The following is a 12,653-nucleotide window of genomic DNA, read 5'->3' as shown; positions in this document are numbered from 1 at the left end:
TTCGGTAACAGTAAAAATGGCTTAAACCCAAATAAGAACATAGGACAACAAACTAGAATAGCTCGGCATGTCTACTCAAAATTTGCATTTGCATTTTCATGTTTTTGAAGCTGTTAAAAGGTTTTCGTCATGTCATGCCACCCGAATCAGTTCAAAAAGTTTTGTCGTGGATAGAAAATTGAATCATTATCGGTTTGAGGAATAAGTGACAAGTGATGCAAACTGTAAAGTGAAGATTTAATAGACCCGTTAGAAATATTGTCGATGAATAAAATAGTAGCATGCAATCTTCCTCTTTCTTGTTGGTTCTCTTAGTGTCCTTGTTCAATAAAAACATGACTATGTGATCTCATTTTTGGTTGATGCATTGGGAAATGAAAGAAGCTGAAAAATGTGAAGGGGTTGGTTCCTCCGATGAGGACCAGGATGGCAACAGTGGCCGCGAGACCGATCCTCAAGACATGGATCCTACTGAGGACAAAGAGCTGAAGCAGCGCCTGTTAAAAAAGTATGGTGGCTACTTGAGTGGCCTCAGGCAAGAACTATCCAAAAAAAAGAAGAAAGGGAAGCTCCCAAAGGATGCCCGGCAGAAGCTCCTCAACTGGTGGGAGCTGCACCAAAAATGGCCATATCCATCAGTATGCCCTACTTCACTCAGTCCTCTCAGATCATACTTGATTCGATAACTAGTTCGTCTTAACAGATTCATGACATGGCATGCAGGAAACAGAGAAGGTTGCATTGGCCGAGTCCACCGGCCTCGATCAGAAACAAATCAACAACTGGTTCATAAACCAAAGGAAAAGGCATTGGAAACCATCTGAAGACATGCAGCTGTTTGTGATGGATGGCTACCATCCTCAGACTGCTACTACTACTTCTCCTGCTGCTGGTCTCTACAGTGTGGATGGACAATTCATGGGTGCTGAAGGCATGTACCGGTTTGGGCCATGATTCCAAAGCTCTTTGAAAGCATTATCGAAACATCAGGACAATGAAATCAAATCGGAGTTTCGGTCTCAGTTCGCCAATGGTTTGTCTCCTATATTTTTGGATCCTGTTTCTTCAACTCTAGGTTCCATGTTGGCTTGATTTATCAGTGTAAAGGCATTGTAGATTTGTACTAGACCTGTTCTCAATAATGATCAGCTGAACAGAGTACTTTATTCTCATAACCCGATTGGTTTAGTCTAGGAGTTGAATTTTTGATTATGTGCATAAAAACTTCAAACGGTCAAGCTGATGATTATGATATTTTAGTTTACTTTCATGTACGAACGTTTGTTGCTGAAGTCTACATCTAGGGTCAATTTAGAGCAATTTAAGGGTATATAGAAGTTTTGTATAAAATTGCAACAATTATGAGTTTTTAGGATCCTCTTGAACTTATAAGAGTGTTTATTTTAGGTAGTAACTTAGAACAAAACTTCTATGTGATCTGTTCAAAATCAGCCATGAAGCTTCTTCAAAAGAAAGTCTTCCACAGAATCTGTGCTCCACAAGCAGTGCAGACATCCATCTCATGCGATGACAGGTGCAAGGGCAAAGTGATATCATATCATGAGATGAAATGTTCATAAATTATGTAATCAATAGGAAAGATCATTTATTTTCAGAATTAGTCAAGCAAAGTTTGAACATTGGATCATTATAAAAAAAATAAAAAAATTGAAAAAAAAAAATAGAAGAAGAATAAGTGATTGTTGCTTAGAATGAGAGTTACAGGTGCTAGATTCCACGCCACTGGGATGAAACTGCTTACTTAGAAATATTATTCTTGGAGAGAGCGAGGAATGCTAATGGCTTGGCTATAATTAAGGAGGCCAAAGCAACTTGGGAAAGGCCTTAAGGGAAAGACTTATTACTGAATGATTCTTTCTAAGTGCTCAAAGCTCCCCATCTCTTTTTCTTTATAATTGTAAAGTGCATTTTGGCTTTTTTTTATATTTGTAAAAGAGCAAGTGTAAAAAGTTTCTCCACCTTTAATTTTTTACTAAGAATGAGAAAGGTTTTGTATTACTAAATTTAATTCCAATAATTTTATGATATTATTGTTTTTTCATTGCATTAACTTGAGCTTATAGACGTTCAATCGGGTATTTACCCCCTCTCAAGTAGAGTTTTGTTTGTTATATCGGTCATTAAGTACTAAGTGTAATTGATTATTGATATCAACACTCTTCTTTTTCTTCAAAACAAAAAATGATACCTTTTATTTTTTTTATTTTACACGAAATTGTCTAGATAAATTTCTAAAATTGACAATTTCCTAAGAAAAATTGTTAAAAATAGTTTTACAAACACAATATTGAAAAACAAAATGGTCACTTTGCAAGCCATGATGTTATTGCTTAGTGAGGCAGTGGTCGATTCCAGTTCATAAATCACAACGAAGCCACAAATCAAACATTTATAATCAGTTTAGCCATTAAGTCCAACTCGAAAGTAAATTTCAAAAGAATAAAGAGACCAACGTCGCCATCTTTTTTGCGGAACAATGGGGAAAGAGGTTTAGGGAATTGGGGTTACCTTTGATTGAGCTTCCTTCCTTGCTTGCTGTAGAGGGGTGGAGGAAGTAAGCACGTAGCTTGCTACGAAGTATGGACTATGGAGGCAAGAGGGTGGGGTGTGTGCGCAGACTATGTTTAATTAGGGTTGTGTAATATTTTTTTTATCTGAGCTGTATATTAATAGTTTTTTTTGTCCAGGTCCAGTGTAGGAAACCCATGCTGGTTCTGCTCCAACCTCCTCTATCTTCTTCTCATGTGACAAAAGGTGACTTGCTCACTCCAAGTGCCCCTCACTGTCAACACTATAGTGAGATGAATGGAATAAATCACGATGACCAAATAACTTCTCTAGGTGGGAGGGATTTTATTCCCCACCCTCCAACTTCTTCTCAATCCTACATTAGAGGGGGGAGCATATGGCTGCAGATCTACATATTTGCGATGCTTATTTTTGTCTAAAATTCATGCAAAGATTCACACTTGGGCGGATTTCTTGGGTCACAAGGTAGAACATCAGTCCAAAAAATACTCTACATCAAGCTCATCCTTTACTGATATCCTCTGAATGGTAACTGTCTTAGTAGGATTTTGCAATTTAAAATATTGGAAGAGAATATCAATTCTAGGTAGATCAACAAGAGCAACATTCAAAAATATTGGAGAGAAAAAATTTAAATGGATTTATTTATCAAAAATTAAATAGCCTTTTTCATTCCGCTTCTCTAATTATTTCTATGATGAAATTTGGTGAATTTATAAAACCTCTTGTCCTACAAGTAGAAAAACTCCACCCACTACACTCCACTCTCCTTTTTTTAACACTAAAAGAGAAAATACATGGGTAGAAGATCGTAGCAAAACTTAGTTGTGTTCCTATAACTTTTCCTTATTTTCTTTTTTTAGTTAGTACTAGGTATCCAGTCTTTTGAACTGACTAAGGCTGGGGATGATGATCGACCATCGACAATCAAGATAAATCCAAAAGTACTTGCAATGGGTGGCTCAACAACCCAACATCCTAACATCCCAGGTTTGTTATCCCATTGGAGGAAATATCCTACAATACGTCATAGCTGAAAATTGAATTGTGAGTACTTGGGAGACTATATAAGTATTGTACCACTACACCATAGCTTGGGGTACTTTTGATAGAACTTGTAAATCCTAAGTTGCATTAATTCTAAAAACTGAAAAGAACTCGAAATAAGAAATGCAACATATGAGTATGATCTTGTTTCAACAAAAGCATGACATAACAAAGTAAAAGTATAAACCAAAAGCGATAAGGAACTTGATTGTAAAGCCAAGGTCTTGTAGCGTCATATTAGAATCCAATAATCCCTGTGTAAGAAGAAGTGGAAGCAATAGGAAATACCTTCCAAGGGAATTAGGGTTGATGATGCCTCTTAACCTTCATCAATAGGGAACAAAGGTTATGCCAAGATGCCCTAACCCCTTGGGGGCATTTCCCTTATATAGCTACTCTGATATATTATTAGCGCATAGATGATAACGAATCAGACTAAATGGTTATACATATTAAAACCTCATTAAGTAACCCTATAACCTCAAATTAGATCACTTAAACTAGTTCGGTTCGTATTCATATTCACAACTTACAATTAAGTCTACCAAAAGGGATAATAATATCCAACAATCTTCCACTTGGGTTACATGTGAGTTGTATATGCAATACAAGTGTAACTTTTGTTGATATCAAATTTTATGGGTACATAATACCTCTATAAAAAATCTGGTCCATTAACTTCATTGGTATAGAACTAAAGAACACCTAACTACTATATATGACTACAACAAGCCTCAATAGTAATTACAATACCAATGTTATAATGACATACATCAAGATGTGGATGTATAAAGTAGAATTACAAGAAATGTGATTAGTACATGTCAATTTTCAACTGGTCCTAAAGTGACCCAAAAGGGTTTGATAATATTTGCTAAAACTTTATGCTAAACTACACTAGTAAATCATGATCCAAGCCTTGCGATTCTAAATGAAATCTATATCATATTTACAAACATCAAATGCTAAACAACAGTAGTAAATCATGATACTTTATTTTAGAGTGTCAAATAAACAAATAAAATTCTCATTAATGTTTTAAACTTTAAGTATGTACAGTAAGTAAAACAAAGTGTTTGTCTTTATTAATAAAAATATAAAGCAATAAAGAAAATACAAACTCTCACTAGATGAGTTCTTCTTCTATAAGGACTCTCATATCCACAATATGCATATGAAACACCTTAAGCACCAAACCCTTTGTTAGTGGATCTGCCAATATGGAATATGTACTGATGTACTCTATTATGACTTGATGGCACTGAGCTCTTTTTTTAACAGCCAGAAACATGATGTTGATATGCTTGGACTTCAACAAACTATGATTATTCTTGGCATAGAGTTTTACGGCTTTATTATCATAATTGATCCATAATGGGCTGCCAATACCATCAATGATATGTAGCATTGTAATGAAGTTCCAAGCCAAATTTCATGATTAGATGTTTCATAATAACTCTGCCTCTATAGTAGAAGTGACTATTATCATCTACTTGATATTTTTTCAAGATATAATCCCTCCAGTGAGCATGAAAATATAGTATGAAGTTGACCTCCTACTATCCAAGCATCCAACAAAATCAGAGTCCAAATATCCAATCATCTTCAGGTGATCTGATCTCTGATAGGTGAGCATATGTCATTTAGTTCTCAACAAATACTGTATCACTCTCTTTATTACTTTCTAGTGCGATGGTCCTATGCTATTTACATATCTACCTAACATCCTCATTATGAGCACTATATCTGGTCGTATACAAACATGTGTATACATGAGACTTCCCACAACTGATATATAAGGGAATTCTTTCATTTCCTTTATTTCAATTTCAAGTCGTAGACATTTGCTGCAGACTGAATTTATCATCACTAGGTGCACAGTTTTTCATGTCATATCTTATAAGCACATTTTCAATATAGTCATGTCTCTTGAACGATCATGATATATCTGTATGCCTAAAACAAAGAATATTTCACCAAGATCAATTATTTCAAAAATATTGAATAAAAATGATTTTGTTTTAACTCATAAGCAATACGTCATTCACATACATGACAAACTATAAATGTTTCAAACTATAAATTACCACTGACTGGATGCATGTTTCAAACTATAAATGGACTTCTTTAATCTACATACTAGGTGCTTTGAGTCTGAGAACTCAAAGTTCTTTAGTTGCATCATTTATATAGACTTCTCAATGTCTCTATTAAGGAATGTAGTCTTTATGTTCATTTGGTATAACTCCAAATTATAATGAGTTACAAGTGTTATGATTACCCTAAGAGAGTCTTTCATCGACATAGATAATCAATGTCTTCCTACTAAGTGAATCCTTTGGCAACAAGATGAGTTTTATACTTTTTGATATTGCCCTTCAAATTCTGCTTGGTTTTAAATATCCATTTATAGCCAACAGATTTTAAACCTTCAGATAATTTGACAAGTTCTCAAATATCATTGTCTGTTATAAACTTCAACTCTTCTTTCATGACGTTAATTAATCTTTCAGAGTTAGAGCATTATTTGACATCTTGGAAAGATGTAGGATCACATTCAACCCTATTTTAAAATCATACTTTTGGAGATAAACATAATCACGAGAAGTTGTGATTCTTCATTCCCTTGTGAATTGTCTTAAAGACACTTGCACTTGAGGTGGTTGAGATATGTGCTCCTCAATATGAGGTAATACCTCAATATGAGTGGTAGACTCCTCCAATTGCATTAGAAATGATATGAGAATATCTTAACTCACTACTCTCACTGGATCTATAATTTTCATAATATGTGGTATGGAAGTCATACCACTACTGATTGCATTAGTAGTGACTAGAGGAGGATTGTTAATACTTTCCTCAAAAGATACTTCACTGACTTTAGTGCTACCACTATCGTTAATGAATTTGACGTTTCCCATTTTAAAGAAAGATTATTAGAGGGATCATAAAATTTATACCCCCTTGATTTCTCAGAGTAACCTATAAAATTACATCTAACTGTTTTTAAGTCCAGCTTCTTTTTATTAGGCTTATAAGGTCTAACCTCAAATGGACAACCCCAGACGTGTAAATATCTAACATAGACTTCCTTCCCGTTCATATCTCGAATAGGGACTAGCCTTACTAGGTACTCTATTATGTAGGTAAACTACAGTCTTGAGTGTTTCACCCCACAAAGATTCAAATAAAGAAGTGAAAGTTATCATACTTCTTACCATTAGTTTTAGGGTATGATTGCATCACTCAACTATATCATTCTGACTAGGAGTACTAAGTATGGTATATTGAGGCATAATCCCACACTCAGCAAGGTGTTCACAAAAGGACTTGAACGTTGTTCACCCGATCCATTATATTGACCATAATATTCATCTTTATGGTCGGATCTGATAGCCTTAATTTTCTTACCTAATTGAAGTTTAACTTTTACTTTGAAAATTTTGAACTTGTCCAAAGATTATGGCTTCTCATGAATAAGGTACAAAAAGCTAAATCGAGAATAATCGTGTGTTCATTCCAAGATGGCTTAGGGTCCACAAATGTTCCTATGTACTAGTTCTAAAACATTACTATAATAACTTGCTCCTGCCACACCTCGACGACAAACGACTAACATCGATGTTGTTTTCAAACATAAAATTTAAGAACAACCAGCCTCAGTAGTACAGGAATTGTAAAAAAAAAACAATCTTTACACAATTTGAAACTAATTGAATTATATTTAACTTAAATCTAATAGTTCATTATTACAGCAGGCTCCTAGTCTTCCTGTCAACAATTGGAGCGAATTCATCATCCCCAGAACTCAACTTGCTTTTTATCCTCGATTTTATTCTCGGTGCCCATTTTGTCTTTAATTGAAATAGGTTATAATAGTTGAGTGATTTAGAAGTCACTCAGCTAATCTCAAAATAGAAATTGATGTAGGCACTAAGATAAAATCATGTTTTTCATGGTTTAAATTGATATCAACCCTCTAGAGGAGACATTTGTAATCAGTAATATTTAGAATAAGTATTCCTACCATTTAATTTATAATCAATTTAGTGCCTTAAAATTCAATAAGAATAATAATCGGTAATAAACAATCAATAACAATAGTAGTCAAACAATAGTATTTGAAAGAAATATTTTTTTGAATTAGTAGTATTTGAATAATAAGCCCACTTATAGTAATCCTAAGAAATTGAAGAAGAGATAGGAACTGTGGAATTCTTAAAATATACTTCTCCTTCCTTGCCAAAATAGAGATGAATATCCACTCTTCTCCTTCCTTCCTTTTTTCTTAAAATATACTTATCATTCTCTTAGGTGTATGGGTATTCATAGAGCAACTATTCACCTTCTCATCTCTTCACCTTCTCATTAAGGCGGAGATAAATATCAACTTTTCATCTTCTCATTAAGGTTGAGATAAATATCAACTCTTCATCTTCTCATAAAGGTGGAGATAAATATCAATTCTTCACTTTCTCATTAAGGTGTAGCTAAAATCATGGATTTGAGAATTTGACCGGTTTTCACAACTCCCTTATTCTTTTTGTTAGATGTCTTCCCCTTAACACACTCAATGCAGACATTAAAGTCTGACATGTCAAGGGAATCGAGAATTCCATATGATATTGACATTTCTAAGCTTTATCTAAATATATGTCCTAAACGCCTATGCCACAATATGAATGAATTCTCGTTAGTTAATTTACATTTTGTATCTACACTATGCATAACCACATTGTCAACTGTAGGAGTTATGTGTTTAATTAATAAAACTAATCAACTAAGGAACAGTTACTAACCAACAATGAATTCAAGAAAATATTGAAAATTCTATTTCTAAATAAACAAGAATAACCTAATTTGTCCAAAATAAAATTGAAATTAAATTTCGTCGAAAAGATTATACAATGAATGTATTTCTAAATCCAAAAAGATATTAGTCCCTAAACAAAATCTAAAAACAACAATTGACTCTACTTTTGCCTTCTTTCCATCCCCTGTATAGGTGTATCTTTCACTATCAAGTGGAAGTCGACTCCTGATACAATCATGCATAGCGACACTTGTATGAGTAGTATCACTGGTATCTATCCACTAAGTATTAGTGGGTATAATAGCTAAATTGACTTATAAACTAAAAAAGTTGAGAAGTTATCTTTCTTTATACGCTAGTTGGCATATTTGGGGTATTCTTTCTTCATATTACATTTCTTCTTGCAAAAGAAATAAGTGGACTCCTTATCTTATTTCTTTTGCTCCTTATGGCCAAACCCCCCAAAATCTACTGTTTATTTTCCCTTCACTTTATTGATCCTTCTCTTCTTACTCGACCCCTGAGAACCAGATGTTAAGTGAGCACTTTCAGGTGTCTTACATCTCAGTCTCTACTCCTCTTGTACACACTGAGTTATAATATCATTTGATATCCACTTTTTCTTTAAGAAATCTTAAAAGTAGTGAACGGTGCAAGTAGAGGCATCAAGACGAAATGTACTAATATAGACTTAGGCACATCGAGTTTAAGTGCTTTCAGACTTGTGGCGATATTGGACATCTCTATAATGTACTCCTTTATGCTTCCTTTGTCATTATACCGCATAGTTACCAACTTCAAAAGAAGTGTGGTAGTCTCAACTTTTTCGTTTACCATGAAATAGTCTGCTAATTGACTAAGGAAACTCCTAGGATCCTCTCCCTAAGTTATTGAGCCTTTAATTAGTCCTAGAATGGAAAATCTCATGATACTTAGATACATGCAATTCGATCGCTCCCACTTTTCAAATTATGCACTTTGCTCTACCGTGCTAGCACTAGTTAGGGGTGTGGGGGAGATCATGTCTCAATGCATAATCTAAGTTCATACAACCTAAGACTACAATCATGTACTTTTTTCTATTCAATAAAATTTGAACCAATTAGTATGAGAATGTTATTAATATTGATAGTAACATATTACACTGAAATTAAAAGAGTGAAAGTAATATAAGCTCATGATTTAATTAAAGTCAAGAACATATAGAAGTACAGATTATAAGATTATGCATAGCATAAAAATAAATTTTAAATGCATATAAATGGACTATTTATGAGATATCAAATACAATATCATATTATACTCTGTGGAGTAAAACAAAATTTGTTACCAGTACTCTCTAATATAACTAAAAAATTAATTGGTCACACAATGTGTATTTCTCCGGGCCGACTTATTATGCATATAATTTATCACTTTATTTTAGTTGTAAATTGATATATAGTTTACAACAACTTTAATCTGCTACGCAACATGTCTTCCTTTGAGCCAACATATTTTGTACATTATCTGAACAAAAAAATTATTTTATAGTTATAAGCTACCCGTAAATATATATCTAACATAAAAGTAATTTTCTTTTAGGTCAATTACTTTTAGAATAGATATACGTCTATCGACATAAGATGCACTAAACCTACCTAATGTGTCTTTCTTTGGACCGACACATTAATTTAATTTAGTAGCACGTGTGTAGATAGACCCAAGAAAATTTAGAAACTTTAATTGAACAGATAATCACTTAATAGCTCCAAATTAGACTTATTAATCTATTGATGCCTTATGATAATTGATTGATATTACCTAATTGATCACCTCAGTTAATTTGAAAACCTATTGTATGCGACTTCAGGGCCAGTAATCGATTGATGATAGAGCTAATCGATTGATAATGTCCAGTCGATTGGTTGATCAATCTGAAAGCCTTCTGTATTCAATTTCAGCATTGCTAATCAATCGATGTAAATCTGTAATTGATTGGTTACCTCAATCAATCAGGCTGATCATTTAAACCTTTCTCATCATGATTTTAAGGTTGCAATCGATTGAATAAAATTCTTAATCGATTGATGAAACCAATCAATTAGGCTAATCGATTCCAATCAATTTTGTTGCAATTTAACATTGTAATCGATTAGGAAAAATTCTTAATCGATTACTTAGTAAGTTTTTATTGTGACTTAAAGCTACTAATCTATTGGCAAAATTGTCAATTGATTGGTAGCTTCAATCAATTGACCTGATTGATTCCAATCACTTCTGTTCTCAAACTTATGCTTGGTGTCGATTGCTCGATCAAGGCAATTGATTACACCATTGCGATTTAACTTAAAAATAGATTGACGCGGTGGTTCTTCTTGAAGATGGTGACGGTTCACCGCCGTTCTTCATGAAAATCACAAAAAAACCTAGAAGATTAAACCTTTCCTAGGTTTTCTTAACAGAAGTTCAACGATCAAATACTAGTTAAATCTTAATCTAGCAGGAAGACTAAAGATCGACGAAGAACATAAACTGTATAGCCATAAAAAATGATGAAACAGAGTCATGACTCTGATACCAATTGATAGAACTTAAAAATCCTAAGTCACATGAATTTTACTAACTGAAAAGAACTTGAAATAGGAAATACAACATATGAGCATGATCTTATTTCAATAAAAGCATGACATAGCAAAGTAAAAGCATAAACCAAAAGTGATAAGGAACTTGATTGTAGAGACATTGTCCTTGTCTTGTAGCATTGTCTTAGAATCCAATAGTCCCTGTGAAAAGAAGAAGTGGAAGCAATAAGAAAGGTCTTCCAAGAAAATTAGGGTTGACAACGCCACTTAACCTTTGTCAATGGAGAACAAAGGTTATGTCAAGATATCCTAACCCCTTGGGAACCTCTCCTTTACACAAGCACTTCAATTTGTTATCAGCTCATAGATGATAATGGATTGGACTAAAAGATTTTACATATTAAACTTACATCTAATTGATCCAAAATTCAATAATATCAAATTAGATCATTTAAACAGATTCAGTTCATATTCATATTCACAACTTATAATTAAATCCACTAAAAAAGGATAATAATATCCAACAACTTTTCCTTACTTTCGTTATTGTTAATGAAATAGTAATAGATGTTTGATGGCGAATGATCTTGTCTCAGTGAGTTTCCAATGCAGGTGCTGAGGAAGATGAGATGATTAGAGGTGATGTTAGTTGGCATGGTGGACAAGCGACTTTGAGTTATAATAAACACGATTCTTGTCAAGACAATAGCAATCTTGATCTAGGGTTTAACAACAAAAAAATTTATTTAGGATTTTGAGTGAGATACGATGCTAGGAGGCGGATGCAATGATGCATAAGAGACGATCGAGTATAAGTTGAATCGGTAAATGAGGTCTGAGATTTAGAATTTAAGGAGAAATGATTTATGGTTTAGGAAAAACAACTTAGCTAATATCATAAATTGTTTCAACTCTTAAATCATTAATATTAATACTTAGCATCCTAATCTCTTTTATAGATTATATTGACATCATTTATTCTTCTTTAAACTTTTTAAATAAAAATAAATAGATACTTTTTAAATAATAAAGATCTCTAAACTAGTATATTTTTCTATAATTTTTAAAATATAATAAAAAAATTATTAATATTTTAATGTAAAGTAAAGTGGAAATGCCATCTACACTATTGAATTCACATTTATTCTACATGACGACGTGAGTCGTTCGTCAGCATACAACAAAATAGTCGGGTTTTTTTTTTATTAAATAAGATATTAAATGACCAGATTCATATTCCACATTTTCTTTTGCAAAGAAGTCATTAATTATAATTTTTACGTAATTTAAAAGAAGACATGACTACGACTTGATAGTAGACTATGATTATTAACACCAACTTTCAACAATTTTAATCCTTCAGTTCCTTTTCCATACGCAGCACGTGTCCACTTACCAGTATTCATCTAATAAATAAATAAATAAATATATATATATAATAAAAACACGGTAGCAACACTCGAGCGAGCGCTATCCGTTAATCAGTTGGCGTTACCAGGACGAAGCGGTCTGTGGCACACATTTGACCTGTGAGCTCCAGCAAATCAAAGAGCGACGCGTGTGCGTTCAGGCGTTGGAAAGGGCCTCGATTTTGTTCCGGCGGAGCATCGTACTGGGGGTGTCTCCTCCTCTTCTCCCCGACGAGCATCGATTTTATTACTTCCCAAGTAATACACTAC

General features: G+C 33.5%; 1 protein-coding gene across 3 annotated transcripts in view; it reads left to right on the top strand.

Annotated features, from left to right (window-relative positions):
* LOC122047462 (homeobox protein knotted-1-like 12) overlaps positions 1-1,212 on the top strand; it is a 43,201-nt gene extending 41,989 nt beyond the window's left edge. Inside the window, exons 4-5 of one of the 3 annotated variants that reach the window (XM_042608790.1) lie at positions 400-638; positions 724-1,212. In XM_042608790.1, the coding sequence (XP_042464724.1) occupies positions 400-638; positions 724-954 (470 nt within the window). In that variant the 3' untranslated portion in view covers positions 955-1,212. Of the gene's footprint in view, positions 1-381; positions 639-723 lie in introns of all 3 variants that reach the window. The other 2 variants (XM_042608789.1, XM_042608788.1) reach the window with 2 other exon arrangements.
* Positions 1,213-12,653: the final 11,441 nt, after the last annotated feature.

The sequence above is a fragment of the Zingiber officinale genome, chromosome 2B (assembly GCF_018446385.1).
Source record: "Zingiber officinale cultivar Zhangliang chromosome 2B, Zo_v1.1, whole genome shotgun sequence".
NCBI classification, from domain to species: domain Eukaryota; kingdom Viridiplantae; phylum Streptophyta; class Magnoliopsida; order Zingiberales; family Zingiberaceae; genus Zingiber; species Zingiber officinale.
The sequence above is the reverse complement of the archived record's forward strand: the minus strand, read 5'-3'. Positions and strand labels throughout refer to the sequence as shown.